The sequence below is a fragment of the Miscanthus floridulus genome, chromosome 9 (assembly GCF_019320115.1).
Source record: "Miscanthus floridulus cultivar M001 chromosome 9, ASM1932011v1, whole genome shotgun sequence".
NCBI lineage: Eukaryota > Viridiplantae > Streptophyta > Magnoliopsida > Poales > Poaceae > Miscanthus > Miscanthus floridulus.
The window spans coordinates 30,177,100-30,202,080 of record NC_089588.1 but is presented as its reverse complement, the minus strand read 5'-3'; the positions used below and the strand labels follow the sequence as shown (position 1 = coordinate 30,202,080).

Genomic DNA, 24,981 nt, shown 5'->3' with positions numbered 1-24,981 from the left:
TAGCAACTAAGCAAGGCATGCCAACGAAGCACACATTTTTTTCAAGAATACTTGGGACTTCAATTAATTTTATGTTGAGAATTACAAGTAAAAAGTTGTTTGGTTCGCACCACTAAATGACTATATATTCAGTAAGCATAAATACAGCTTTGTTGGCACATTCAACCATATTTGCTGCCCAATCGGATCAGTTGCCTCATCTTGCTTGATATCTGTCATATCACGCAACCAAGGTAAAAGGGCAACAGAGGGTAAGAAGCTCCTACCAGCAAGAACTGCAGTTCCTATGCATGAAAGGACTCCAGAGAGGAAGGAGTTGAAGGGAAACGACCCAACCAGTCCCATGTAAGCAACCTGTTTCATCCACATTAAATAGCATACCAGTAATAAGTCTCTGAAGGTGTTTCACTTGTATTAGCATTCCAGGGGCAATTATCAGCTATGTTGCAGAAACAACTAAAGAGGAGTTATGAACCGAATAACAATGCTCAGTACACAATACAAGTGCACAAAGATAGCCTTGTCCTTAAACCTAAAAATCATGCTTGAGGACAACAAATTCCATGGTTTTCAGAAAATGACAGCTAACAAGTTGATATATCCAATCGACATCACTGAATGAAGAACATATAGTTTGCAACAGTTACAATGACAAGTACAGTCACTACAGGAAACTGGCTCTTTGCCGACTGCAATTTTCTTTGCCAACTGTTTTTTTTCGACACTCGGCAAAGAGGTCCCTTTGCCAACTGGAATTTCCTGCAGTCGGCAAAGCAGGATTTGCCGACTGCCTGGCTTTGCCGACTGCCAGGCAGTTGGCAAAGAATTGCAGTCGGCAAAGGCAGGCCATGGTTGACGCCATCCACACCGTCACCTTTGCCGACTGCCACTCCGTCAGCAGTCGGCAAAGGCGCAGGCTTTGCCAACTGCCATCCTCCCTGGCAGTCGGCAAAGAATTTTTATTTTTTTTTATTTTCGATCCCAGTTTTTTGTGTTGCCTTGATACAGTAAGTACATGATATATTCCAAGTTTGGGATCATTTTGATTTATTTTGCTATATTCCGTAGATTTTTTCTGTTTCTTTGATTTTTTCCGGCAGCTCCAGATTTGAACTGCAGGTATATGAAATAATGGAATCCGGCGATTCAGAAAATGATATTCATGATGTTTGGAGCATGTTGAGGCCGTGTGCGGGGCCTCGCGTGAAATTTCGACCGTGTTGGTGTCGGAACACGCCGAGCCACGCGCGTGAAAAGTGTTTTTAAATTTTATAAAATCGAAACGGAGTCCGAAAATGACGAAACTTGACGACGTGTCTTGTCATCGCACGCGGAGGCTGTGGTAAAAATTTGAGAAAGTTTCGAGCAAGTGGCGACGTCGGGTGGCTAAAACCTGGACATCTTGGATTTGAGAAAAATTTGAGAAAGTTTCGAGAAAGTTTCGATTTTATAAAATTTAAAAACACTTTGCCTTTGCCGACTGCCAGGGAGGATGGCAGTCGGCAAAGAATTTCTGAGAAAAAAATCAAAAATAACCTTTGCCGACTGCCAGGGAGCAGAGCAGTCGGCAAAGTATTTTTAAAAAAAAATTAAAAAAATTAATTTTTTGAAAAAAAAATAATAGACCTTTGCCGACTGCGTCACATGCTGGCAGTCGGCAAAGGGAAAAAAATAAAAAAAAAAGAAAAACGTCGCCTTATCCGCTCGGCCCGCCCTCCCCTCCCTAAAATCCCGCCCGCCCTCCCCTCCCCAAAATCCCGCCCGCCGCCGCCACCCAGGCCGCCCCCGTCGTCGACGCGTGCCGGCCCGGCCGGCCGGCGCATCCCCCCCCCCCCCCGCGCCCCTCCCCCTCCCCCGCGCCCTCCCCCCCTCTCTCCCGCGCAGGCGGATCCCGTCTCCTCCTCCCCCAGCCAGCGCGCTCCCTCCCCCTGCGCGGCTCTGGCCCTCCCCGCGGCGCCCCCCCCCGCTCGCGCTGGTCCCTCCCCGGCGGCGCTCTCCCTCCCCCCGCGCGGCGCGGCCCTCCTCGGCGCGCCCCCCCCCCCCCCCCCCGCTGGTCCCTCCCAGGCGGCGCGGCGCCCTCCCCCGCGCGGCGCGGCCCTCCCCGGCGCCCCCCCCGCGCCTGGTCCTCCCGGCGGCGCGGCGCCCTCCCCCGCGGCGCGGCCCACCCCGGCGGCGCCCCCCCCCCCCCCCCCCCTCGCTGGTCCCGTCCCCCCGGCGCACGGCCATCCCCGGCGGCGCCCCCTCCCCCCGCGCTCCCCCCCCGCGTTGGGCCACCCCCGCGGCGCGTCCCCCCCCCCGCTGGCCCCCCCATGCTGGGCCCCTCCCGCCGGCCGCCCCCCCAGGCCCTCACCGCGCTGCCCCGCCCCGATCCGGCCCCGGCCAGGCGCGCCACCCGGCCGCTCCGCTTCGGCCCCGCACCGCGGCCCGCGGCGGCCTCGCCCCTCCCCTCCCCTTCGCCTCCTCCCCGTCCTCCGATCCGGCGTGCCCGCTCCGTCCGCCGTCCTCGCCCGTCCGCGCGCCGTTCGCCGTCCGCGGCCCTGCGTCGCCGTCCTCGCGCGCCGTCCTCGCCTCGCCGTCCTCGCCTCGCCCGCCGTCCCGCCTCGCCGTCCTCGCGCGCGCCTCTGCTCCACGCGCCGGTGACGCCGTCCGTGACGACGAGGTAGTAGTACTACTAGTAGTAGTAGTTTACTTTGTTAATACCTGCTTATATTCTTCTGCATGGATTGGAAATACATTTGTGGTTGTCGGCCATCGTGCCTGACATGTATATGTGTTTGTCGGCCATCGTGCCGTCTTTTCTTGCAGGTTTGGTAACCTTCCCGTACAGGGGAGGTGCTGCCGAAATTTTTCGTTCTCACTAATTGTTTTTCTTTTTCAGGAGGGCTCCCTATTGGAGGCTAGCCGGAGGAGCACGACTCGGCACTGCCCCGCTAGCCTTTCTTCACCGGCACCTGCGGTATGACCCCTCTTTCCGCCACATGTAGTCATAGGTCGCGTTACCCAGTTAGGCGTCTCCCGTCCGAAACGGATACGGTTGGAAGTATGCGTTCTTCGCATATGTATAACCGTATCCGTTTCGGATTGTCCACGTTATTTGGACAGCCCGAGGATGCGCAGACGAGGTTAGCTCCCATGTTCCGCTCCCGTCCGAGTCGGAGTTTCGGTAGGACCTCCCCGTTGTTCTCTGGATACACACTCTCCCCGCCGGGACGTGTATCGGGAGAACAGCGGGGAGGTGCTACCGAAATTCCATCTCGGACGGGAGCGGAGCATGGAAGCTAACCTCGTCTGCGCATGCTCGGGTGGGATTAGGACCTATCCTTCACCTATTAGATGGTAGGAGCGCGTTGTAGATGCACTTGCTGGTTTTATCACATGTTAACATTGCCGCATGACAAAGCATGGGTGACCGTGAGTGGATGTACTCGGGCTTCGCAAGTAAGAGCCACGAATGGATCAGGGGGATGACTGAGTTCCTGGAGCATGCATTTGGCCCAGCTGCTAAAGGGTCGATTCGGATGCCGTGTCCCTGCAGCGAGTGCAGGAACAAGAAGAAGAAAGTAAAGGCTCAGGTGTTGAGAGATCTGTTCAAGCACGGGTTCGTTCCAAACTATACCCGTTGGCGCCACCATGGTGAATACCATCCTATTAGGGACGAGGTGGTGCGACCCGTCCTCGAGGAGTATGATGGCGATGCCGGGATGGCAGACATGATGGCAGACTTCCACGAAGCACGGTTTGGCTGAAGGAATGGATGTGGAGGAAGATCCGGAGGAAACCGCGAAGGCCTTCTACGACATGATGGAGTCGGCACAGAAGCCCCTTCACGAGAAGACAAAGCTTACGCAACTGGATGCCGTCTCACGCCTGATAGGGTTGAAGTCGCAGCTGGGCATTAGTCGAGACGGCTTCGATCTCGTGTTGAGCATTGTTGGGGGACTGCTTCCGGCAGATCATGTCCTGCCGATGAACACCTACGCTACACAGAAGCTCCTTCGTGCACTTAAGATGCCGTATGAGGGGATCCATGCTTGTCCGAAGGGGTGCGTCCTGTTCAGGGGAGACCTCGAGGAAGCAAAAACCTATCCGAAGTGCGATGCCTCTAGGTTCGTGTTGGTAGAAGGCTCTGATGGCAGCATGAAACAGTCTAAGGTCCCCGAGAAGGTCGTACGGCACCTTCCTTTCCTACCGAGGCTGCAACGGCTGTATATGACGGAGGAGTCCGCGAAACAGATGACGTGGCACAAGAATGGCAAAAGATACCATCCTGACAAGATGGTACACCCGGCGGACGGTGATGCATGGAAGCACTTCGATAACATGAATCCTGTCAAGGCTATGGAGGCTCGGAATGTACGCGTAGCGCTGGCAACAGATGGGTTCAACCCGTTTGGAATGATGGCGGCCCCGTACACTTGCTGGCCCGTGTTTGTGATCCCCCTCAATCTCCCCCCCGGCGTCATGTTTGAACCTAAGAACGTGCTCTTGACGCTGATAATACCTGGACACCCGGGCGACAATATGGGTGTGTTCATGCAGCCGGTGTGGGATGAATTGGAACTTGCTTGGGAAGAGGGGGTACTCACGTACGACCGGGCTACGAAGAGGAACTTCAGAATGCATGTGTGGTACCAGTATTCAATGCATGACTTCCTGGCGTATGGCTTATTCAGCGGGTGGTGTGTTCACGGGAAGTTCCCTTGCCCGACATGCAAGGCAGATGTGATGTTCACCTGGCTGGCCAAGGGCGGCAAGTTTTCTTCTTTCGACAAGCATCGCCAATTCCTGCCTGAGAACCATGAATTCAGGCTAGATGTAAAGCACTTCACGAAAGGCGTTCAAGTCACCGGCCCCATTCCGCAGGTTAAGAGCCCTGCCGCCGTCCTTGCCGACATACAGGCTCTCGAACCTGAGGAAACAGGTGGGTTTAAGGGATATGCTCGGGACCACATGTGGACTCATATATCGGGCTTGACTAGGCTCCCCTACTTCAAGGACCTTCTTCTTCCACACAACATCGATGTAATGCACACAGAAAAGAATGTGGCCGAGGCACTCTGGGCAACACTCATGGACGTTGGCAAAAAGTCGAAGGACAACGTCAAGGCTAGACTGGACCTGGAGATGATCTGTGATAGACCAAACCTGGTGATGAAGACCCCTGCGCCCGGCAGGAAATGGAAAAGGGGGCCGGCCGATTACATCCTGAAAAGGGCAGATAGGAAGGAAGTTCTGCAGTGGATCAAGACGTTAAAGTTCCCCGATGGGTATGCGGCGAATCTGAGCAGGGGTGTGAACTTGCAGACTATGAAAGTCTTAGGGATGAAGAGCCATGACTTCCACATATGGATTGAGCGGATCCTTCCTGCGATGACCCGGGGATACCTCCCAGAGCATGTGTGGCGCGTCCTGGCAGAGTTGAGCTTCTTCTTCCGCCAGCTTTGTGCCAAGGAGTTGTCTCGGGATGTTTGTGTTGAACTGGAGAAGGCTGCACCTCTGTTGCTCTGCAAGTTGGAGATGATATTTCCACCCGGCTTCTTTCTGTCCATGCAGCATCTGATCTTGCACCTACCGCGCGAGGCACGGTTGGGGGGTCCCGTGCAGGCCCGTTGGTGCTATCCAATCGAGAGGTGTCTAAAGCTTCTTCGGAAAAATTGTAGAAATAAAGCCAAGATTGAGGCTTCCGTGGGAGAGGCCTCCGTTCTAGAGGAGGTGTCGACCTTCACACAGGCGTACTATACTGAGAAGCTTCCCAGCATGCACAATCCAACCCCTCGTTACAACGCTGACGAGAACTCATCGATACTCAGCCTTTTCCAAGGGGATCTCGGGAGTGGAAGCGCAGGTACCAACAAGCAGTTGAACCATCAGGAGTGGCAGACTATCATGTTCACATTGTTGATCAACCTTGATGAAGTGATTCCTTATCAGAAGTAAGTTCTCAATGAGCTTGTTACCTACGCCGTCACTATCCTCCATCTATCATGGTCTGACCCTCTAGTTTCTTCCTTCTTTCAGGGAATTTATTAGTCAATACTGGAGAGGCAATAGGGCTCCTACCGAGCAAGAAGAAGACAATCTTCTTAGACACGGTGTGCCCGATTTCATCTCCTGGTTCTGTACAAAGGTACCAACCAACTAACCTCTTTCCGACTTTGTGATTCCACTTTGCTCCCCGGAGCGAGTTATGTAACGATCTCCTACCCTTGCAGGCCCGAACGGATGCAGAAATGAGCGATGAATTGAAACAGGTGGGCCGTGGCTTCTCCCGTAGGGTGAAGTCATTCACCGTTTATGATGTGAATGGCTATCGCTTTCGCACGAGAAGCTACGAGGAGAGTCGACCCAACCTAAAAACCATGTGCTGCGGAGTTCGTACGCCCGGCACGGATGGGAAGGACTACTACGGCATAGTCGAAGAGATATACGAGCTCAACTTTAAGGGTGCCGGGACTTTAGCGCCGGTGGTATTCAAATGCCATTGGTTCGATCCTGATATCACGAGGAAAGACCTTACGATAGGTCAAGTCGAGATTCGACAGGACTCCAGCTATAAAGGAGACGATGTCTACATTGTGGCCAACCGAGACGCCACGCAAGTTTATTACCTCCCATGGGCGTGCCAAAAAGACGAGAAGCTTGCGGGGTGGAGCCTTGTGCATTTGGTGTCGCCGCGCGGCAAAGCGCCTCTCCCAAACGACAACGATTACAACTTTGACCCAAGCACCGATGAGTTCTATCAACCTGAGGGGCTAGAAGGTACCTTGGAGATCGACATTGGTTCGCTCATGGGCATGGAAGTAGACAACGAAATCGATGAGGACGAGGGTGAGGAGGTGCAGGATGCCAGGGACTTAAGAATGCTTGAGCGATGGCAGATGCAGCGCGATGGAGTTGTCCAGGAGGAGGTACATGATGATGACTATGGAGACGATGAGGATGATGATGACAGTGATGACTTAAGGGAGCTCGACAATATTGATAGCGATGACGACGATAGTGATAGAGATGACGACTCCACGCCCGAGATATTGCCGTTCGCGGAGATAATTACGAGGCCATGTAATACTATATTGTTATTATTATGTTCCTTTACAAGTACTTGTCATTTATTTATGCTAACAGTTTTGTTCTTTGTCATTGCAGGCACTCGGCAAAATGCCAGGCGGACGGCGGCAGCGGCCGCATCGAGCAGTACGCTCGGCGTACCAGGTCCCCCCGCAGGAGACCGCCGATGACGACGACGAGGAGGAGGAGGTGTTGGTGCGCGGGTCGTCCAGTAGGGGGTCCCAGCCCCCCAGCGGACAGTCGCCAGGCGACCAGGAGGCTGCTGTTCTCGTCCTCGCAAGGGGGGACGACGTCGCGTGACGACGAGCGCGGCGGCGACGACGACGACGACGATGACTGACGACGACGGCGACGACGCGCCTACACCAGGCGAGACGGCTTCGACTTCGTCAGGCGTGGCCAAGGTGTACTCGCGCGGGCCCACGCAGCTTCCTAGGGTGCGGCCGCAATTCCACCAGCGCCCGGTGATCACACCCGTGGGCCAGACGTAAGTAACCATTATTGATTTCACTACTTGTTCATATGACATGTCAAAAATCGAACTGAAGACTAACAATTGTTCTTAATGACTCGTGCAGTTCCTGGAAGATTGTGAGTGGAGCAGGTCAAGCACGCCATATCAATGGCATCCAGGGCCTCCTGATTAAGGAGTACTACCCTGGCCTTGTCAACGTCAACGGCGAGATGAAGGTGCCCACCAAGTGGTCCCACTTCTACCTCGTCGAGGAGGGTGGCGAGACCATCGCGGCAAAGATAAAGAGGGAGTTTTGGGTGAGTCTTTCATCGCACCGCATTGCTAAATAGTACGCATTCGTCGGACTTCTTGCAAAAAGGAAATGCTACATGATGTGTCTGTGTGCAGGACTTCTTCACGTGCGAGGAGGGTAAAGCGGCCCAGGCGGCGCGAGTGCAGGAGGCGGTCTGCAAAGATCGTCTCAAGGACCTGTACCATGAGGCGCGCATACAGGCCATCCGCGACTTCCACGCCAACGTGCTTGGAGAGAACATCAAGAAGCCCCAAATCCGCCAGAGAATGAACTCGAGGGAGGCCGACCTCACCCAAGCGCAATACGAGCAGGTAATTAAGTATGACAACATTCGTTCAGATTCCTTCAGTGAAACATTACACTAATCTTCTCGCATGTCAAATACTTGATGTCATGCAGGTGTGTCCGTCGTGGTGCGACAACCACAGGGAATGCTGGACGGAGATTGTGCGCATGTGGCGCACGGATGAGGCGTACGCGAGGCGCGCCGACCGTCAGGGCCGCCGCGCGCAGATGCGAGGGGTGTCACACCACCAAGGGAATCAGCCCCTCCCCCAGTTCGCGACAAGATGGGTATGCGTCCGTTCATGTCTTAATCCTTGCGCTCAATTGTCAATACTTGTAACCATGTTTGTGTTTTCAATGCAGACGCAGACGCACGGTGGGCAGGAAATCAACGAGTACACCGCGTACCTCCTCTCTCACAAGGGCAAGGCGACGGATCCGAACAACGTCTACAACCCGGAGGACGGGCCCGATGCGTACACCAACCCCACCGCCTACGAGAAGGCCACCGAGTACACCGTCGCGGCTCGCCAGCGCTACGGGGAGACGTTCGACCCCACCGCCGAGCCCCTGGACACAGACCTCCTGCAGAGGTTGGGACCAGGGAAGCAGCACGGCCGCTACTACATGGCCCACAGCGCCCTCGACCCGTCCCAGGTTCCTACGCTGACCCAGGTTCGATCCACGCCCACGAGCTCCAGCGACATCCCCGTAGCGCCCCGGCGGCAGTCAGCGTCACAGGTAAGTGCCGTTTCGTTCGTCGTTCACTCGTTTCGCACCTGTACATACAATCAACACTGCGGATGTAATATTGCAGGCCCAGATGGAGGCCAAGATGGAGGAGAGGATCGCCACGTTGCACGCACAGATGATGGCGCAACAGATGGCTTACCAGCAAAGCCTGCAGCAGCACTACAACACTCAGATGCAGAACATGGCCAGCTTCTTCCAGTCCATGCAGACGCCCGGGGCGTCTACACCGCCTCCTCTTCCAATGTTCGCTCCACCTGCCTCCTCCTCCAGAGTTTTTTCCTGTGCCTGCTCCTGTCGCTCCTGGAGGGACCCCGGTGAGTATATTGACTCTTGCTTTAACTTGTGCGTCCATGCTGCAGATACTAATGACATCACTTGGCGTTTAACTTGTGCAGGTACAGTCGGCGGGTTCGAACCCGTCTCCTGGAGGTCCCGGCCATCAGATGATGTCGTATCCACCACCTGCACCCTATCCACCGTATCCACCTCCGCGTGGCCCTCCTCCGACGTACTCGTGGCCGCCGGTGCGCGGAGGGTGGCAGTACGCGCAGGCGCCTCAGTTTGGTCCAAGGGGGTTTCCGTGGGCAAACCCTGGGGGCTCTGGGGGCGGAGCGGACGACGAGACCGGGGACGGCGCGACGAGCTAGGTATTTGTCGATTCTGTTATCATGTATCCACCGTATCGTCGAAGTTGTTGTCATGTATTTCTTTTCTTCGTTATGGACCTAGACTTGTTATGTTGAACTTCGTGTGATGGACGTCGACTTGTGGTGTTCGACGTGTTGGACTTCATGTGATGGTTGTAATGCACTTGTGTGGTTGTTATTGTGACATATATGTGAGATATATGTGATGTTGTGCGTTATTGTGATATATGTGGTGATGTTGGCGACAAATGTGATGAAATTGTGATATAAATGGTGCTACCGGTGCTTCTGGTGAAATTGGATTATAATTTGTGATTTTGCAGGGTTTTGATGCGAGAAAACAGAAAACAAAAGCAAAAAAAAAAATTTCCAGCTTTGCCGACTGTTTACAGTCGGCAAAGCTGGGCAAAAAAACCCCAGGACAGAGTCTTTGCCGACTGCAATGGGAGGCAGTCGGCAAAGAGGTCAAACCTTTGCCGACTGCAACTCCGAAAGCAGTCGGCAAAGAACATTTCAAAAAAAATATTTTCTTTCTTTGCCGACTGCCGAGCTGGCGGCCAGTCGGCAAACAATTTTTGAAAAAAAAAATTCTTTGCCGACTGCCGAGGAACCAGCAGTCGGCAAAGGCTGCCGTCAGGGCTGACGGCGCCACGTGGCTATGCCGACTGCTGGCGTGGCAGTTGGCAAAGGCTTTGCCGACTGTGTGCCACGTGGCAGTCGGCAAATCCGCCTTTGCCGACCCAGGCTTTGCCAACTGCCACGTGGCTTTGCGGTCGGCAAAGCCTTTGCCGACTGGGTTTATGCCTTTGCCGACCGGGGCAAGCAGTCGGCAAAGAGGCGTTTTCCTGTAGTTTGCTACAACATCCACGCAATCAGGTTGACAGTGGCTAGGTAGAGCTGAGATTTGCAAGTTGTCTACTTTGCTGTAACCAGTAACTGAGAAGAGTTGCAACCTAAATAAAGAATGTACAGTTGGCAAAGCAAGAGCATAAGATAACTTGTGCTAATACCTAGAAATCATGCTTGAGGGCAATAAGTTGCACGATTTAAGAAAATGGCAGGTGATAAGTTCATCTATCCAATCAAACACTGAAGAGCATATATAGTTTGCAAAAGTTCAACTGAAGGTACAGTGCTACAGCGCCCACACAATCAGGTTGCCAACAGCTAGGTAGAGAAGAAATTTGCAAGTTTGACAGCTTGTAATCAACAACCGAGATTTACATACGCAGTATATCAGTTGATAGCTTTAGCAGAGCAGCCTGTTCATAAGAATTATTGAGCATGTATCTGATGCCTACCTACCTACCCACTGTTATATGACAACCAAATAACCAGGCCATGTGTTTTGGCGTCTCCCATGTTAGGTTTAGTGAAAATCAAAATCCACAGAAAAACATCCGCTGATGCGGGATACTATAGTATACAGTCCAGGCTATTCAGATACACTTCCCTAACCATATTTCGAGGCTTTCAAACCTATTTGAACAAGATGTTTGCATATAAGAAGACATAAGTGTTTAAAAAAAACTTATACCTGAATAAGGGCAGTGGCAACCGCAAAAACCACATAGAGGTTAATAATCTGCAGACATATCACCACACGGAGTTAGCGGACGACCTCACCAAAACTATCTTAGCTCCACAATATCATTTTCTGCAGTTGTTCACTAACAAAAAGCTAAACATTCAACGCATTGAACTGAACTACAGCTGTAACTGAACTGCATGTTCATATGCGAATAACTCAACATCAAAATTCAGAATATGTGATTGCAACCAATTTACACCCACACAAATTGCTAGTATATTCAATCATGCTCCTACCAATTGCAGCAACAACACTCCATAAATTCATTATGTAAATGAGAGGTCATCCTTGTAGCTGTCCCGTGTCCAACAAAACAATTTGCTATAAGTGAAAGAGACAGAGTATATCAGATTATAAAATTTGCACCGTAATTTTACCCTAAGTTAAAATAAGTTTAAACCATATCTGTTTGTTTGAAAAATATAAAGAACACCAAAATTCTATGGACCAAACAAACATATCAGTAGATTACTAACAGATCAATTAGACATACTACCATTTTGGCTATGCAAAATAACAAGAACTCGTGACCTACTTACTGTATTTCGATCAATAGATTCCTGGCATGCAGTGATATTGCTCTAAGAAAATTGGCACACAATTTTTAAGTTAAAATATCACAAAACTGTATTTCTTCAGAGTGCTCCATATTCTTTAGTACAGTAGTACTCACTAGTTCTTTCGTACTAGTATAGTAGTCCTAGTACAACACATACACATCTGAACTAATGTCAAATCAGGGAGATGAACGTGAAAGTAGTAATCCATCACATCATCCACAGTAGCTTCAAAATCCCTAGCAGAACTTTGGATCAGAAAAACACTAACCTCTCCGCAGACTCTAGTTCATCTAATCAGGCAGCACATCACCTAACCCTAGCAACCAAAGAGAGGGATGATGAGGTGGAGAGAATTTTTACCTGTGCAGATCGGAAGCTCCTCTAGGAGAGGAGGATTCTAGCGAGGCATCACTGCATCAGAGGCAAGGATGACCAGGCGCCAGCAGCAGCAGCCGGAGGCACGCAAGAACGCAAGTGGCCGCTTGCGCTCAGCGCCCTTCGAACTGGTCGCGCCGCCGCCCTCGTCGGCCGCCTGCGCTTAGCGCCCTTCGTGGTAGCAGATCTGAGGGGGGGCGGGGGGCGACGCCAACCGCGAGTGCTCGCTGCCATTTGGACAGACCGCACCGTCATCTGAAGGGGGTGAGGAGAGATGCAACTGGAAGAGCCCTCGCCGCCGCCAAAGCAGCCTCCGCCGTCATCTGACCTCGAACCCTAACAAGAAAAAAAAAGATGCGGAGGAGACGGGAAAGGCCGGAAGGGAGAGGGGAGCTGAGGAGACGAGATCGATCTACAAATGAACTCACCTCCTCGGCGTGTTCGTGGCACTCCACCTCCTCGAGCAGGCAACCCGCGCCGGTGCGCTGCTGAGCTCGGGCCAAGGCCGGTTCCGCGCCGAAACCCTAGGTCGGCGTGGCGGCACGCCGGAGGCCGGCCGCCCAGGCTGAGGTGTCGCTCCGCGGGGAGGAGAGGCGGAGGCGGCGCTCGGCGGTGTCGACGTCGGCGCGCGGCGGAGGCGACGGTAGAGGGTGGCGCGGCGGACGCCACGGGAGAGAGCGACGCGAGGGAAAAGCCGGAGGACAAGGGAGATAATTTTCTCCCCAACAGGTATATATGTGGCGGGCATTTGTAGGGGCGGCTCAATCACCAGCCGCCCCTACAAATAGTAACTTCGGGGGCGGTTGGTGAGTGAGCCGCCAATACAAATCAGACCCATTTGTAGGGGCGGCTCGTATCACCAGCCGCCCCTGCTGTTCCATTTGTAGGGGCGGCTGGTGTCTGAGCTCCCGAACACGCCACTGTAGGGATGGCTCCATCACCAGCCGCCCCTACAAAAAATTCGTTCCGTTGCTATAAACCGTTTTTCACGTAGTGACATATAGAAGATTTATCATGCCTTGTATAATTCAATGGCTCAGATTTATCGGAGCTCTTACTTCTTAGGAGGTAATGAGAGTACCGTAGCATTGCCCGTCTTAGTAGGAGTAAGATCCGTTAACTAACATATATAACATGATGTGACAATAGGACTCTTATCTTCTGCAGTGCTGCTACGCCTACCTCTATAGCCATGGCTGGGCTACGGCCGGTACTGCTGTTCAGGAAGTTTGATTCGCCTCATCCATGCAGTGAGGATGCGCAGCAACGTGCATATAGAAGCATGGCCATCAAGGCTTGTATTTGAGACTAAGAGCACGCCCAAACATGCGTGTAGAGAATCAAGCTGATTAACAAGTTTATCAAAATTCAGAAAAGAGAAAACAGAGCAGCGTACAATTTGTTTGATGGGCATGGAAACTACTAGAAGGCAAGGAATGGTAGAGCAGTACATGTGTGAGCCTATAGAGGCTAGAGCGTGGGGTTAATTACAGCAGCTTCATGGTTGTATGCTCTGCAAGTTGGCTCTGCACCATTTCCATGAGTTTATCATCATCCATCTGAATTTCTTTGAGGCTCGTGAGAAACCGTAGCCCGGAAAATTCTTTCACCCGTGAGCAACTGCGGGCTTGTAGGCTTATAAGCTGCTTATGGCCAAAATAAGCTGAAAATCAACAGCCAAACATCACGTTTTTCAGCTCCTATTTGTACTAAAAAGCAGAAGATGGATCAGACCAGCTTATTTTGACCACTGCTTTTACTCTATTTGTGCAGCTTATCTGAGGAGCGCTTTCCAGATAAGATGTACCAAATAGGACCAATAGCTCATGAAGCTCTAGAAGCAAGAGACTTTGGAAGGACGAGCGTCAGAAGCGGAGATGCTTCTCCGAGAACGAGTCCGTGTGAAGACGCAGGACTGCAAGATTTGGTAGCGTCCCGATGATCTCTATGGCATCTTGGTTCAACATTGTTTCCTCTAGCTGCAGCTTGAAAAGGTTGGGAAGCCTGTGGATCGATTCAGGTACCTTGACTAGCTTGCAATGCATCTTCAGGCTCTCAAGGCATCTTGGTGGCGACAGGTCCTTACCCAAACACTGGTCTAAAGTTGCACCCACATTTTGCATCTTGTAGTGATCTACCGACAAAGACTGAAGTCGGCTGTGTCCAGCTATGAAACGCCAGAACATCTCCATGTTTGTATGGTCGACACCGACTACTCCAAGCTTCCGCAGCTGCGTAAGCCCTCTGAGCTCTTCAAAAGTTTCGGCCTTTCCACGTGCAACATTGACCACACGAAGTGTGTGCAGGGACCTCAGTTTGGAAATCCCTCTCGGGATTCTGAGACCATGCAGCTTACTCCCGTCCTCTTTCAACATGATGTGGTAGTGGTATAGGTAGCGTAAGCCATACCTGCAGCTCACACCATCCTCCAAAATATATCCTTCTCTCCTCGCCAAACGCAGCGCCTCAGTGGGACGGTGGAAACACTTTTGGCAATGGCGGAACAGATAGCAACAGCCACATGTATCAAATACACTACCATAACACGACTGGATGAGTGCCTGTCCAAACGTCACACGTAGCCCATGCGCCTTGCGTGTCTGATTCAATAGGCCAGATGCATGCAGGTATTGTAACTTCTGAAGCTTGGCAACAGCAACTGGCAACGTCCATATACGTGTACCTCTGACATCTAATGTCTGCAGTTGCCCCAGATTTGCCAAGGAATCTGGTAAGCTGAAAGAACCTCTACATTGTCGCAGAGAAAGATACCATAGGTGAAGGAGTTCCCCAATTTTGTCGAGGTGATGGTCTCTCAATCCTGTCGTGTGCTCCAGATCCAGCACTCGCAGGAACCTCATCTTATTTGACATGAAAAATGATCTCCACTCTCCAAAAACAGTTAATGATCTCACATGTGATAAGTCCAGCATCCTCTGCATCACATCCTCATCTCTTTCCCAATTGCTGCAGATAGTGAGGTGACGTATGGCCCCTCCTCGTGTCCTGCCCAGGCTGCATCCTTCTTCTAATATAAACACAAGGTTTTCCTCTCTTGCCTTTGCCACGCAGATCTCACGGATAAGGTCATGGAGCTGGAAAGAATGGAGCCCCCCTCGAACTCCAATGTCCAAGGGTAGGATCATGCTCCGATCCACAAGTTCATCGAAGTGTTTTTTGCAAACTTGCTCTGCTGTCATGTGATGCATCTCTCTTGAGTGACCCTCTGCAATCCACCTCCTCAACACATGTTTACGCCGGATTATATGGTCCTCTGGTAAAACAGTCAAATATAAGAAACTACTCTTCAGGTGATATGACAGGCCATCGTAGCTCCGCATAAGGACTGTTTTTATCATCTTGAGCTGAGGATTGATCTCCAGCTCACCACTTAAGCCATCATTCAGCTTCCTCCATTCTGTTGCAGTTTTCGGCTTATTTGCAAGGTAACCTCCAATTGTCGATTTTGCCAAGGGAAGTCCATCACATCTCTTCAGAATAAGTTTAGCTTGATTCAGCATACTAGTATGCAAATCAAAATTTGCAGCATCCTTAAATACCTAAAAAAATTGCAAGTAATACCGGTTAGGAAATCACATTACATATCGACAAATGCTACATTGAACCTGCAAAATTTGTTTACAAATCCATAAAAGCATCATCAAGAAACAGTAGTTCCAAGAACTCTAATTCAATTGCACAGGGAAAAATAAAAACGAGTTGAGACTTCTATAAATTGAAAGCAATTGTATGCAGGAAAATTTCAAAAGATTGACTTGCTACAAGCTACAGGTGTACATAGACAGGCAATAATAACCCTGGGAAAGTTTATGGAAATAGGATCTCTATCGGTTTCTTTGATTATCAAGAAAGCTAATCAATCCAATAATCCGAAACCAGTGGGCCTAGTGGGCTGAGATAATAAAACTATCTAACACACGCGCCCCTGCAGACGATGAGACCAGATCTGAACTCTGTGAAGACTGAAGACAGGAGCACTTTAGTGAATATGTTGGCATACTGCTTAGAAGTAGGAACATGCATGACACGAACATCCACCCAGAGCCACCACTACCGGAATCACAAGCTTTGGCGAGTGCCAATAACTTTGCCGAGTTTTTTTATCTCGGGCACTCGGTAAAGGCTGTCTTTGCCGAGTGCCCAAACTCCAACCCTCGATAACGACACGACCCTCGGCAAAGCTTGCCTTTGCCGAGTGCTCAGTTTCAGCACTCGGCAAAGACGTCCTCTTTGCCGAGTGCTCAGACATGCCACTCGGCAAAGACTTTCTTTGCCGAGTGTCTACGTCTCACACTCGGCAAATTTTGGCCCACCGTTAAACCAGCCTGCCGTTGTCAGCTCTTTGCCGAGTGTACAAATGCAACACTCGGCAAAGAGGCTCTTTGCCGAGTGTCAAAAGCAGACACTCGGCAAAGTATAATTTTTTTTGACTCCTGCACTTCAAAATTTTTCACCTCTCCACATACCACATTTGGTACTCCATGCTTAAGTTTGGTGTATTTTTGAATTTATTTGCTATATTTAACTAATTAATTGCATTTCAAGCAATTTTTTGAATTAAGTTAAATTTGAACTGCAAGTGATTCAAATATTTGAAAAAAATGAATATAAAATTGATATTCTTGTTATTCAACCCAGTTTGAGGCCTTACCTATAAGATTATAAGGGTTTTCGAACATCTTATTTCGGAAACACGACCCCGAGCGTGTGGTTGAATGGTTTTTAAATTCTATAAAAAGCAAAGGAAGTCCGAAAATCATGAAATTTGATAAGATGTCATGATATCATATGTGGAGGCTGTGGTAAAAAATTGAGAAGGTCTCGCATAAGTTGTCACGTACATTGCTTACAAACTGAAACATCTCCGAAGAAGTTTCATGATTGTTGAGAATGATCTGGTAAGATTTGGAGTGAAAGTGACGGTCGAGTTGTGGTTTGACTCCGAAACTTTTTGTATAGCCAATACACATCAAAGATCGTGTCATGTTAAATTTTAGCGATTTTTTGGATCCATTTGATAATTATTAATTTGTAATTGCAATTATATAAATGGAATTTGAGCTATAACTACATGAAATCATGGTCTATTTTTCGCTGAAGCATCAAATTTGCATTGTTGAGTGAATTTGACAAGGTATTTTCAAAGTGTATTGGGACAAATTTGGAAAAAACGGTTAAGGAAATAGAAAAGTTTTTTTTAAAAAATACCTTTGCCGAGTGTCGGGTTCGCACTCGGCAAAGTATAGTCTTTGCCAAGTGCCTTATCGGCTTGACTCTCGGCAAAGGTTTTAATTTTTTTTTAAAAAAAATCCCGGCTTTGCCGGGTGCCGGATCGCGGACACTCGGCAAAGGCCAGACCCAGGACTTAACTGCCACGGCCGAGACTCACTCACGCACGCACGCTCACCGCCCCTGCCAGAGTGCCAGCGCCGCCCCCTCGCTCCCTCACCGCGTCCTTTGCAACCTCCCCTCCCCTCGCTCCCTCACCGCCCCTGCCAGCGCCGCCCCCCGCCCTGCCGTCATCCTCACGCCGCCGCGCCTTCTCCCACGCTGCCCCGCTCGTGCCCGGCGCGCTCGCCCGCCGGCCGTGGCCCCGAAGCCGCCTCCACCGGCAAAGTTTGGCCCGCCGGTCGCCCCATTCACCGCCCCGCACGCCACCCCGCCCGCAACGCCGCGCCTGCGCGCCGCCCCGCGCGCGCCTGCCCGCCCACGCCGGTCGCTCCCACCGGCGGCCCGCCGCCTGGACTCGTCTCGCCCGCGGCCGATCTCCTCCATCCGCTCGCCGCGCCGCAACCCGGAGAGGAGACTAAGCTCGGTCGAGCACCACCTAGGGCCCAGCGTCCTCGCGACCATCTCCGACACAGCGTCCGGCCTCTGCAGCCCCGGTAATTCATAGGCACCTAATGGAATGGTAACAATACATCAGTTCCCTTTTATCATTAAAAATAATTTCATCTTTACCTCAAACTACAACTTTGGATCTCAAAATCCATTCGATATATATGCCTTACAAAGTATTGAACTAATCATGATTTTAAGAAGACAAAAACTATCATGTACAGCTACTTGTGTCATAATAAAACGAGTAGCATAAAAAAAGAATAAACCAGTCTTAGATCAACATGCATACCTTTGTATTATGCAACTATACAAATTGAAGTGATTTTTAAATTTTCATAGCCAGCAACAGTATTAAAAATCACCCTGTGTAAAAATCACCCCGTTACCTTGTATATTGGGTGAATACTGTGCCATGTCATACTTTACAATTTAGAAAACCAATGGTAGATAAGTTGAGGTATATCTTGTTGAAAACAATTTTCCAGGGTGCCAATTTTTTTGGAAAATCATTTGTATTTCCTCTTCTACAAACGCCCCCCTCTTCCTTTTTCCTTTTGTATTTGTATTTCCATGCTTGCGGCTGAACTGTATTTTGCCGATCTTGTTTTAGCTTTATAATCAGTATTTCAGTGCATTGGAAAATACTGGTTTGGTTTTGTAATGCATGGTCATTTCATGATTTGTGTAAGATCAATGGATTTCTGCAAGCCACTGCCTACTGGACATAAATAAATACACTTAAGTCCTGGATATGTAGGCTTGAATTTGAGATTTCAGCTTCCATAAGTTTGAGCACAGCCAATTGCCTGCTATTCGTTTGGTTTTTGGGTAGTCATTGGATTTATCTAAAAATATGATGATGTCCTCACTCAAGGACTAGGCAAAGCACAGTTGACATTTAAGATGGTGGTATGCATCAAACTTGGTTTTTTGTTGTTGTATAAAGCTGTAAGCATTAATATCAGTCTATCTGTCAAGCAGATTATTTATTTGCTTCTTGTGTGCTTGCACCCTGGCAGCAGTATGTGACGCAAGCAGCAGCTGCTACAGAGGGTGCTGGCTGGAGCAACATGCTTCTAGATATTACATGGTGAACAATGTGGTTCATTCAACAGATTAGTTTAGGCATTATAGTTGAGGGAATGCCATGTCTGTGGTATATGGCAACAACAGTTGAGGTTGGTTTTGCTTAGGACTTAGGGAGATATTAGGAAGGTTAAGTATTGTTATATTGAGTCCATTTTAGTTTCTACTAGGGGCTGGGAAGTTAAAGATAACGATAGATAGAGATGGACCTGGTCTGACCAAATCCTCCATAAAACACTATTAGAGAACAGACTTTAGAACGATGTCCTAATTTATCATTAGCCTCGGTATTTTTTGTCACCGGGACTAAAGGACCCTTTAGTCCCGGTTGGTAATACCAACCGTGACTAAAGATCCCTGCCCAACGGTCGTCCGCGGGGTAGAGATCTTTAGTCCCGGCTGGTATTACCAACCGGTCCTGGTTGGTAATACCAGCCAGGACTAAAGCTTTTAGTCCTAGTTTGGGTGATGCCCTGGGAATAAAAATTAATCTTCAGTCCCGGTTTGGCCCCCTAACCGGGACTAATTATCCCGGCCTATAATCCAGCTCATTTCTTCCTCCCCGAGCCTAAACCATTCCATTTAAACTCACTGCCTCTGTTCTTCAGCTTGCTGTTGTTCTTGCTCTCTCCCCCTCCATTGGTGTTGCTCTTCGATTTTGGAGGTAACAAACTTAATCCTCTTATGTTTTATCAGTAGCTTATCTCATTTTGCGATGTATATGCATGTGTAACTTTATATATTGGACTTTATTATGATTTTATATGTCATTTTTTGCTCAAAATCACATGATGATTTGCATATATGTTTGGATAAACAAAAATTAAATTAGTTCACAAAATCACGCCTCGCTCGTCCTTGCTGGAGCATGCGCCATCCTCATCCCCGGCGGCTTACGTGATCTTAGAATTAATTTTTCCATGAAATGAAGAACTTAGAAAATAGTTAGAAAATTGTAGAAAATCCGTACTAGTTGAACTTGCGGACCGTGTTCAGCTCGGCGAGCATGTTCTCTGCCGAGCGGTAACGGACGTCAAGGAGGAGCTTTGATTCTACGAGGGAGAGCGGCAACGGTCGTGGAAGACCGTGTTCCCTTTCTCGTAGAATCGGAGCTCTTCCTTGGCCAAGTACGGTGCCGTCCGGTGGAGAAATGCTCGCCGAGATGATCACGTAAGTAAGGTCAACTAGTACAGATGGTTATTTATTGAAACATGTTTTTGAGCAATAATTTGATGGATATTTGATAACTTCAGACCTACAAATGTCATCTACAAATGTTACTATCCTCGGCAACCTAAACGCCAGCGAGCTCGCCGATATCGAGCAAGTCACTTAGAATTATTTTTTCCATAAAATAAATTACTTAGAAATCATGCCTTTTATTTTTTAGAATTAGATTTTCCATAAAATGAAAAACTTAGAAAATAGTTAGAAAATTATAGAAAATCCGTACTAGTTGAACTTGCGGACCGTGTTCATCTCGGCGAGCATGTTCTCTGCCGAGCGGTAACGGACGTCAAGGAGGAGCTTTGATTCTACGAGGGAGAGCGGCAACGGTCGTGGAAGACCGTGTTGCCTTCCTCGTAGAATCGGAGCTCTTCCTTGGCCAAGTACGGTGCCGTCCGGTGGAGAAATACTCGCCGAGATGATCACGTAAGCAAGGTCAACTAGTACGGATGGTTATTTATTGAAACATGTTTTTGAGCTATGTGATTTCTATGTCATTTTTAGCTCAAAATCACATGATAATTTACAATAGTAAAATCACTTGATAGTTTGGTATTTTACTATTATACATAGTACATATTTCATGGTTTAGTTAGATAAATAAATAATTTTAGTTTTATTTAAATATATCATTTTAGAAAATGTGAAATTTACACTAGTTTGCAAAAATAAGTATAGAAAGTAGATGACAACTGGTACCAGATCCTCGGCCTCTCGTTCGGTTGCGAAACGACTGAGGCCAGAACTCCCTCTCATTATCTGCGGCAAGTGTAAGCAGAAGATTGTGATGGAGTACGAGTCAAGAGATAGGGACCCAACAAGGGTCGTGTTTTCTACAAGTGCCCGGATCGCGATGTGAGTTTCTTACGCATTTGATTATTATGGCTAATTGACCTGCTTTTCTTGAATATTTTTTACTAAATATTTTTTTGCTTTAATTTCAGTGGGAGGGCAATGGATGCGATGGTTGGTACTGGGAGGAAGATTATGCTACATACGTGCAGAATTCGGGTGCGCTTGAGGTAGCGGCTGCTGATAATGAGGCAGTGAGCCAGCAGGAGAAGCTTATTGATATTCAACAGAAGAATGATTTGTCTGTTTTAGTTGCGTACGATCACAAAATAATTATGTTACTGAAGTGCATTGTAGTTTTAGTTTGTTTAGTGATAGTTAGGATTGCTTACGTTGTAGCCAGGCTTAGTTAATTAATCAACCGTGTGTGTGTCATCTATGTTGTGTAATAAAATACTTAATTATGTTCAAGGTTTTCATAATTTGTCGTGTAATGCAGATTATGTCACGCCATTAGATGTACAATGCCGATCGCCGCTCCCAAGACTTTATTGAGGGCGTGCACTATTTCTTAGGTGTGGCCGAGGCAAATAAGCGGGATGGTTTCATGTGCTGTCCATGTGCCATATGTAAGAATTTAAAGGAATATTCAAGCTCAATGAGTCTTCATTCACATTTGCTTAAGTCAGGTTTCATGTCAAACTATATATGTTGGACTAAGCATGGAGAAAGCGGGGTCATGATGGAAGAAGGTGAAGGAGAAGATTTAGACATTGATGACATTATTGCTCAGTATGGTGCCTTTGATGATACTACAATGGGGAGAGATGAAGAAGAGGTAGCGGCAGAAGATGATCTCGGTGATGCTCTTGGTGATGCCATTCGTGATGCACAACAAGAATGCGAAAGTGAAAAAAAGAAAGTTAAGTTCGAGCGCATGCTTGAGGATCATAGGAAGTTGCTATACCCAACGGCCGAAGAGGGGCAAAAAAAGCTGGGTACAACACTGGAATTGCTACAGTGGAAGGCAAAGAATGGTGTATCCGACAAGGCATTTAGGAATTTATTGAACCTCATAAAGAAGATGCTTCCGAAGCCAAATGAATTGCCTACCACTACGTATGAAGCAAAAAAGGTTGTCTGCCCTTTGAGATTAAAAATCCAGAAGATACATGCATGTCCTAATGACTGCATCCTCTACCATGGCAATGAATACGAGAATTTGGATGAATGCCCGGTATGTAAAGCAGCACGGTATAAGATCAGGCGCGATGATCCTGGTGACATCGAGGGTGAACAACGTCCTAGAAAGAAAATCCCTGCCAAGGTTATGTGGTATGCTCCTATAATACCACGCTTAAAACGTTTGTTTAGAAATAAAGACCATGCAAAGTTGTTGCGGTGGCATAAAGAAGACCGTAAGGTAGACAATATGCTGAGACACCCAGTGGAGAGCGATAGACAGGGAATTTCCAGAGTTTGCAAATGAGGCTAGAAACTTAAGGTTCGCCTTAAGTACAGATGGTATGAATTCTTTTGGGGAGCAGAGCACTAGTCATAGCACTTGGCCAGTTACTCTATATATCTACAACCTTCCTCCATGATTATGCATGAAGCGGAAGTTCATTATGATGCCAATCCTCATCCAAGGTCCGAGGCAACCTGGCAACAACATTGATGTCTATCTGGAGCCATTAGTTGAAGAACTTCTAGTTTTATGGAACAAACCAGGTGTACGTGTCTGGGATGAGTACAAACAAGAACACTTTGACCTACGAGCAATGTTGTTCGTAACAATCAATGATTGGCCTGCTTTAAGTAATCTTTCAGGTCAGACAAACAAAGGATATAATGCATGCACACATTGTTTTGATGACCTTGACAGTATATATTTGAAAAGATGTCGAAAGGTCGTGTACCTTGGCCATCGTCGATTCCTTCCTTTGAATCACCAAGTAAGAAAGAAAGGTAAGCATTTTAAAGGTAAGCCAGACCACTGGAAGAAGCCTCATAACCGAACCGGGGAAGATGTACTCGCAATGGTCAAGGATGTGAAAGTAGTATTTGGAAAGGGACAAGGCAGCGAATCTGTTCCCAAAGATGCTAAGGGACACGCACCCATGTGGAAGAAGAAGTCCATCTTTTGGGAGCTACCCTATTGGCAAGTCCTAGAGGTCCGCAACGCAATTGACGTGATGCACCTGACAAAGAATCTTTGTGTGAACCTGTTAGGATTCATGGGTGTGTACGGGAAGCCAAAAGATTCACTTGAAGCACGCCAAGACTTGCAGGGCATGAAAGAACGAGACAACCTTCATCCAGAGAAGACAGATGATGGACGTCATTACTTAAGTCCTGCTAGCTACACGCTTAGCAAAGAAGAGAGGGACAGCATGTTCGAATGTCTAAGCAGCATCAAGGTCCCATCAGGATTCTCCTCCAATATAAAGGGTATAATAAATGTGCCAGAGAAAAAATTCCTAAACTTAAAGTCCCACGACTGCCACGTGCTTATGACGTAATTGCTTCCAGTTGCTTTAAGAGGAATTCTACCTCCACATGTACGTCTAGCCACCGTGAAGCTATGTGCATTCCTCAATGCAATTTCTCAGAAGGCAATCAATCTAGTGGAACTAGCTACTCTACAGAATGATGTGGTTCAATGTCTTGTCAGCTTTGAGTTGGTGTTCCCTCCATCCTTCTTTAATATCATGACACACCTCCTAGTTCATTTGGTGAAGGAGATTAGTATTCTTGGACCTGTGTTCTTACATAACATGTTCCCCTTCGAGAGGTTTATGGGAGTCTTGAAGAAATATGTGAAAGTCCGTTCTAAGCCTGAAGGAAGCATCGCCCAGGGCTATGGAACAGAGGAGGTCATTGAGTTTTGTGTTGACTTTATTCCTGACCTTGCCCCGATTGGCGTTCCCGAATCGCGACACGAGGGGAAACTCAGTGGTAAAGGAACTTTAGGGAAGAAAACATATATTGGCATGGAAGACGATTATTTCAATAAAGCACACTACACAGTTCTTCAGAACTCGTCATTGGTGCATCCGTACATCGAGATACATAAGGAGTTCTTACGATCCAAGTTTCCAGGGAAGACAGAAGCTTGGATTAGGCGTCAGCACATGGAAAGTTTCAGTGGTTGGTTGCGAAAAGAATGTCAAGGCGATGACAATATTGATGAGCAACTGTATTTGTTGGCTAGGCAACCATCATGGCATATCCTCACGTACTAAGGATACGAGATAAATGGGAATACATTTTACACAGTTGCCCAAGATAAAAGGAGCACCAATCAAAATAGTGGTGTTCGCATAGATGGCACAGATCCAAATGGGAATATACAAACATATTATGGCCGCATAAAAGATATATGGGAACTAGACTACGCACCTAATTTTAAAGTCCCTTTGTTCCGGTGCCAATGGGTGAAGCTGACCAGAGGAGGGGTAACAGTCGACAAAGAGTATGGAATGACAATAGTGGACCTCAACAATATTGGGTACAAAGACGAACCATTCGTCCTTGCTGCCGATGTGAGTCAGATGTTCTATGTGAAAGACATGTCTACAAAATCAAAGAGAGGAAAAAACGAAGACGTCAACTCAATGATCAATGAGCCAAAGCGCCACATAGTTCTTTCTGGGAAAATAAATATAGTGGGAATTGAAGACAAGTCAGACTTGTCAGAAGATTATTAAAGAAATGTCTGAATTCCACCCTTCATAGTGAAGAAAGATCCAAGCATCATGTTAAATGATGAAGACACTCCATGGTTACGACAAGATCATAACCAAGGGTCATACGTCAAGAAAAAATTCACTGTTGTGCCCGCATGATACAACGATGCACTGTTGTGACATAGTTTTAGAAAGTCTATATGAGATTCAAGAATTTATGACTAGTGTTTGATAAAACTTTCTCAAATGGGAAAATGAGCTATGTAACAATTGTAGATC

The 24,981-nt window shown here is 48.3% G+C and overlaps 3 protein-coding genes and 1 long non-coding RNA gene across 4 annotated transcripts; 2 read left to right on the top strand and 2 right to left on the bottom strand.

Moving 5' to 3' along the window:
- Positions 1 to 3,750: 3,750 nt before the first annotated feature.
- Positions 3,751 to 5,026, top strand: LOC136479576 (uncharacterized). The gene is made up of 2 exons (XM_066477399.1): positions 3,751 to 4,921; positions 4,980 to 5,026. Exons 1-2 carry the CDS (start codon positions 3,751 to 3,753, stop codon positions 5,024 to 5,026), a joined length of 1,218 nt encoding a protein of 405 aa, XP_066333496.1.
- Positions 5,027 to 5,042: 16 nt separating this feature from the next.
- LOC136483610 (uncharacterized) lies at positions 5,043 to 7,282 on the top strand. The gene is made up of 4 exons (XM_066480722.1): positions 5,043 to 5,933; positions 6,019 to 6,127; positions 6,213 to 7,062; positions 7,147 to 7,282. The coding sequence occupies exons 1-4, from the start codon at positions 5,071 to 5,073 to the stop codon at positions 7,236 to 7,238; spliced, it is 1,914 nt and encodes a 637-aa protein (XP_066336819.1). The 5' UTR covers positions 5,043 to 5,070; the 3' UTR covers positions 7,239 to 7,282.
- A 3,720-nt stretch (positions 7,283 to 11,002) lies between these two features.
- LOC136483611 (uncharacterized) lies at positions 11,003 to 12,082 on the bottom strand. Its single transcript, XR_010765538.1, has 2 exons — positions 12,032 to 12,082; positions 11,003 to 11,432 (listed from the first exon to the last, which is right to left on the bottom strand). It is a non-coding gene; the product is annotated as an uncharacterized lncRNA (long non-coding RNA).
- A 1,829-nt stretch (positions 12,083 to 13,911) lies between these two features.
- On the bottom strand, positions 13,912 to 17,920 carry LOC136479574 (disease resistance protein Pik-2-like). The gene is made up of 2 exons (XM_066477398.1): positions 17,555 to 17,920; positions 13,912 to 15,606 (listed from the first exon to the last, which is right to left on the bottom strand). The coding sequence occupies exons 1-2, from the start codon at positions 17,918 to 17,920 to the stop codon at positions 13,912 to 13,914; spliced, it is 2,061 nt and encodes a 686-aa protein (XP_066333495.1).
- Positions 17,921 to 24,981: the final 7,061 nt, after the last annotated feature.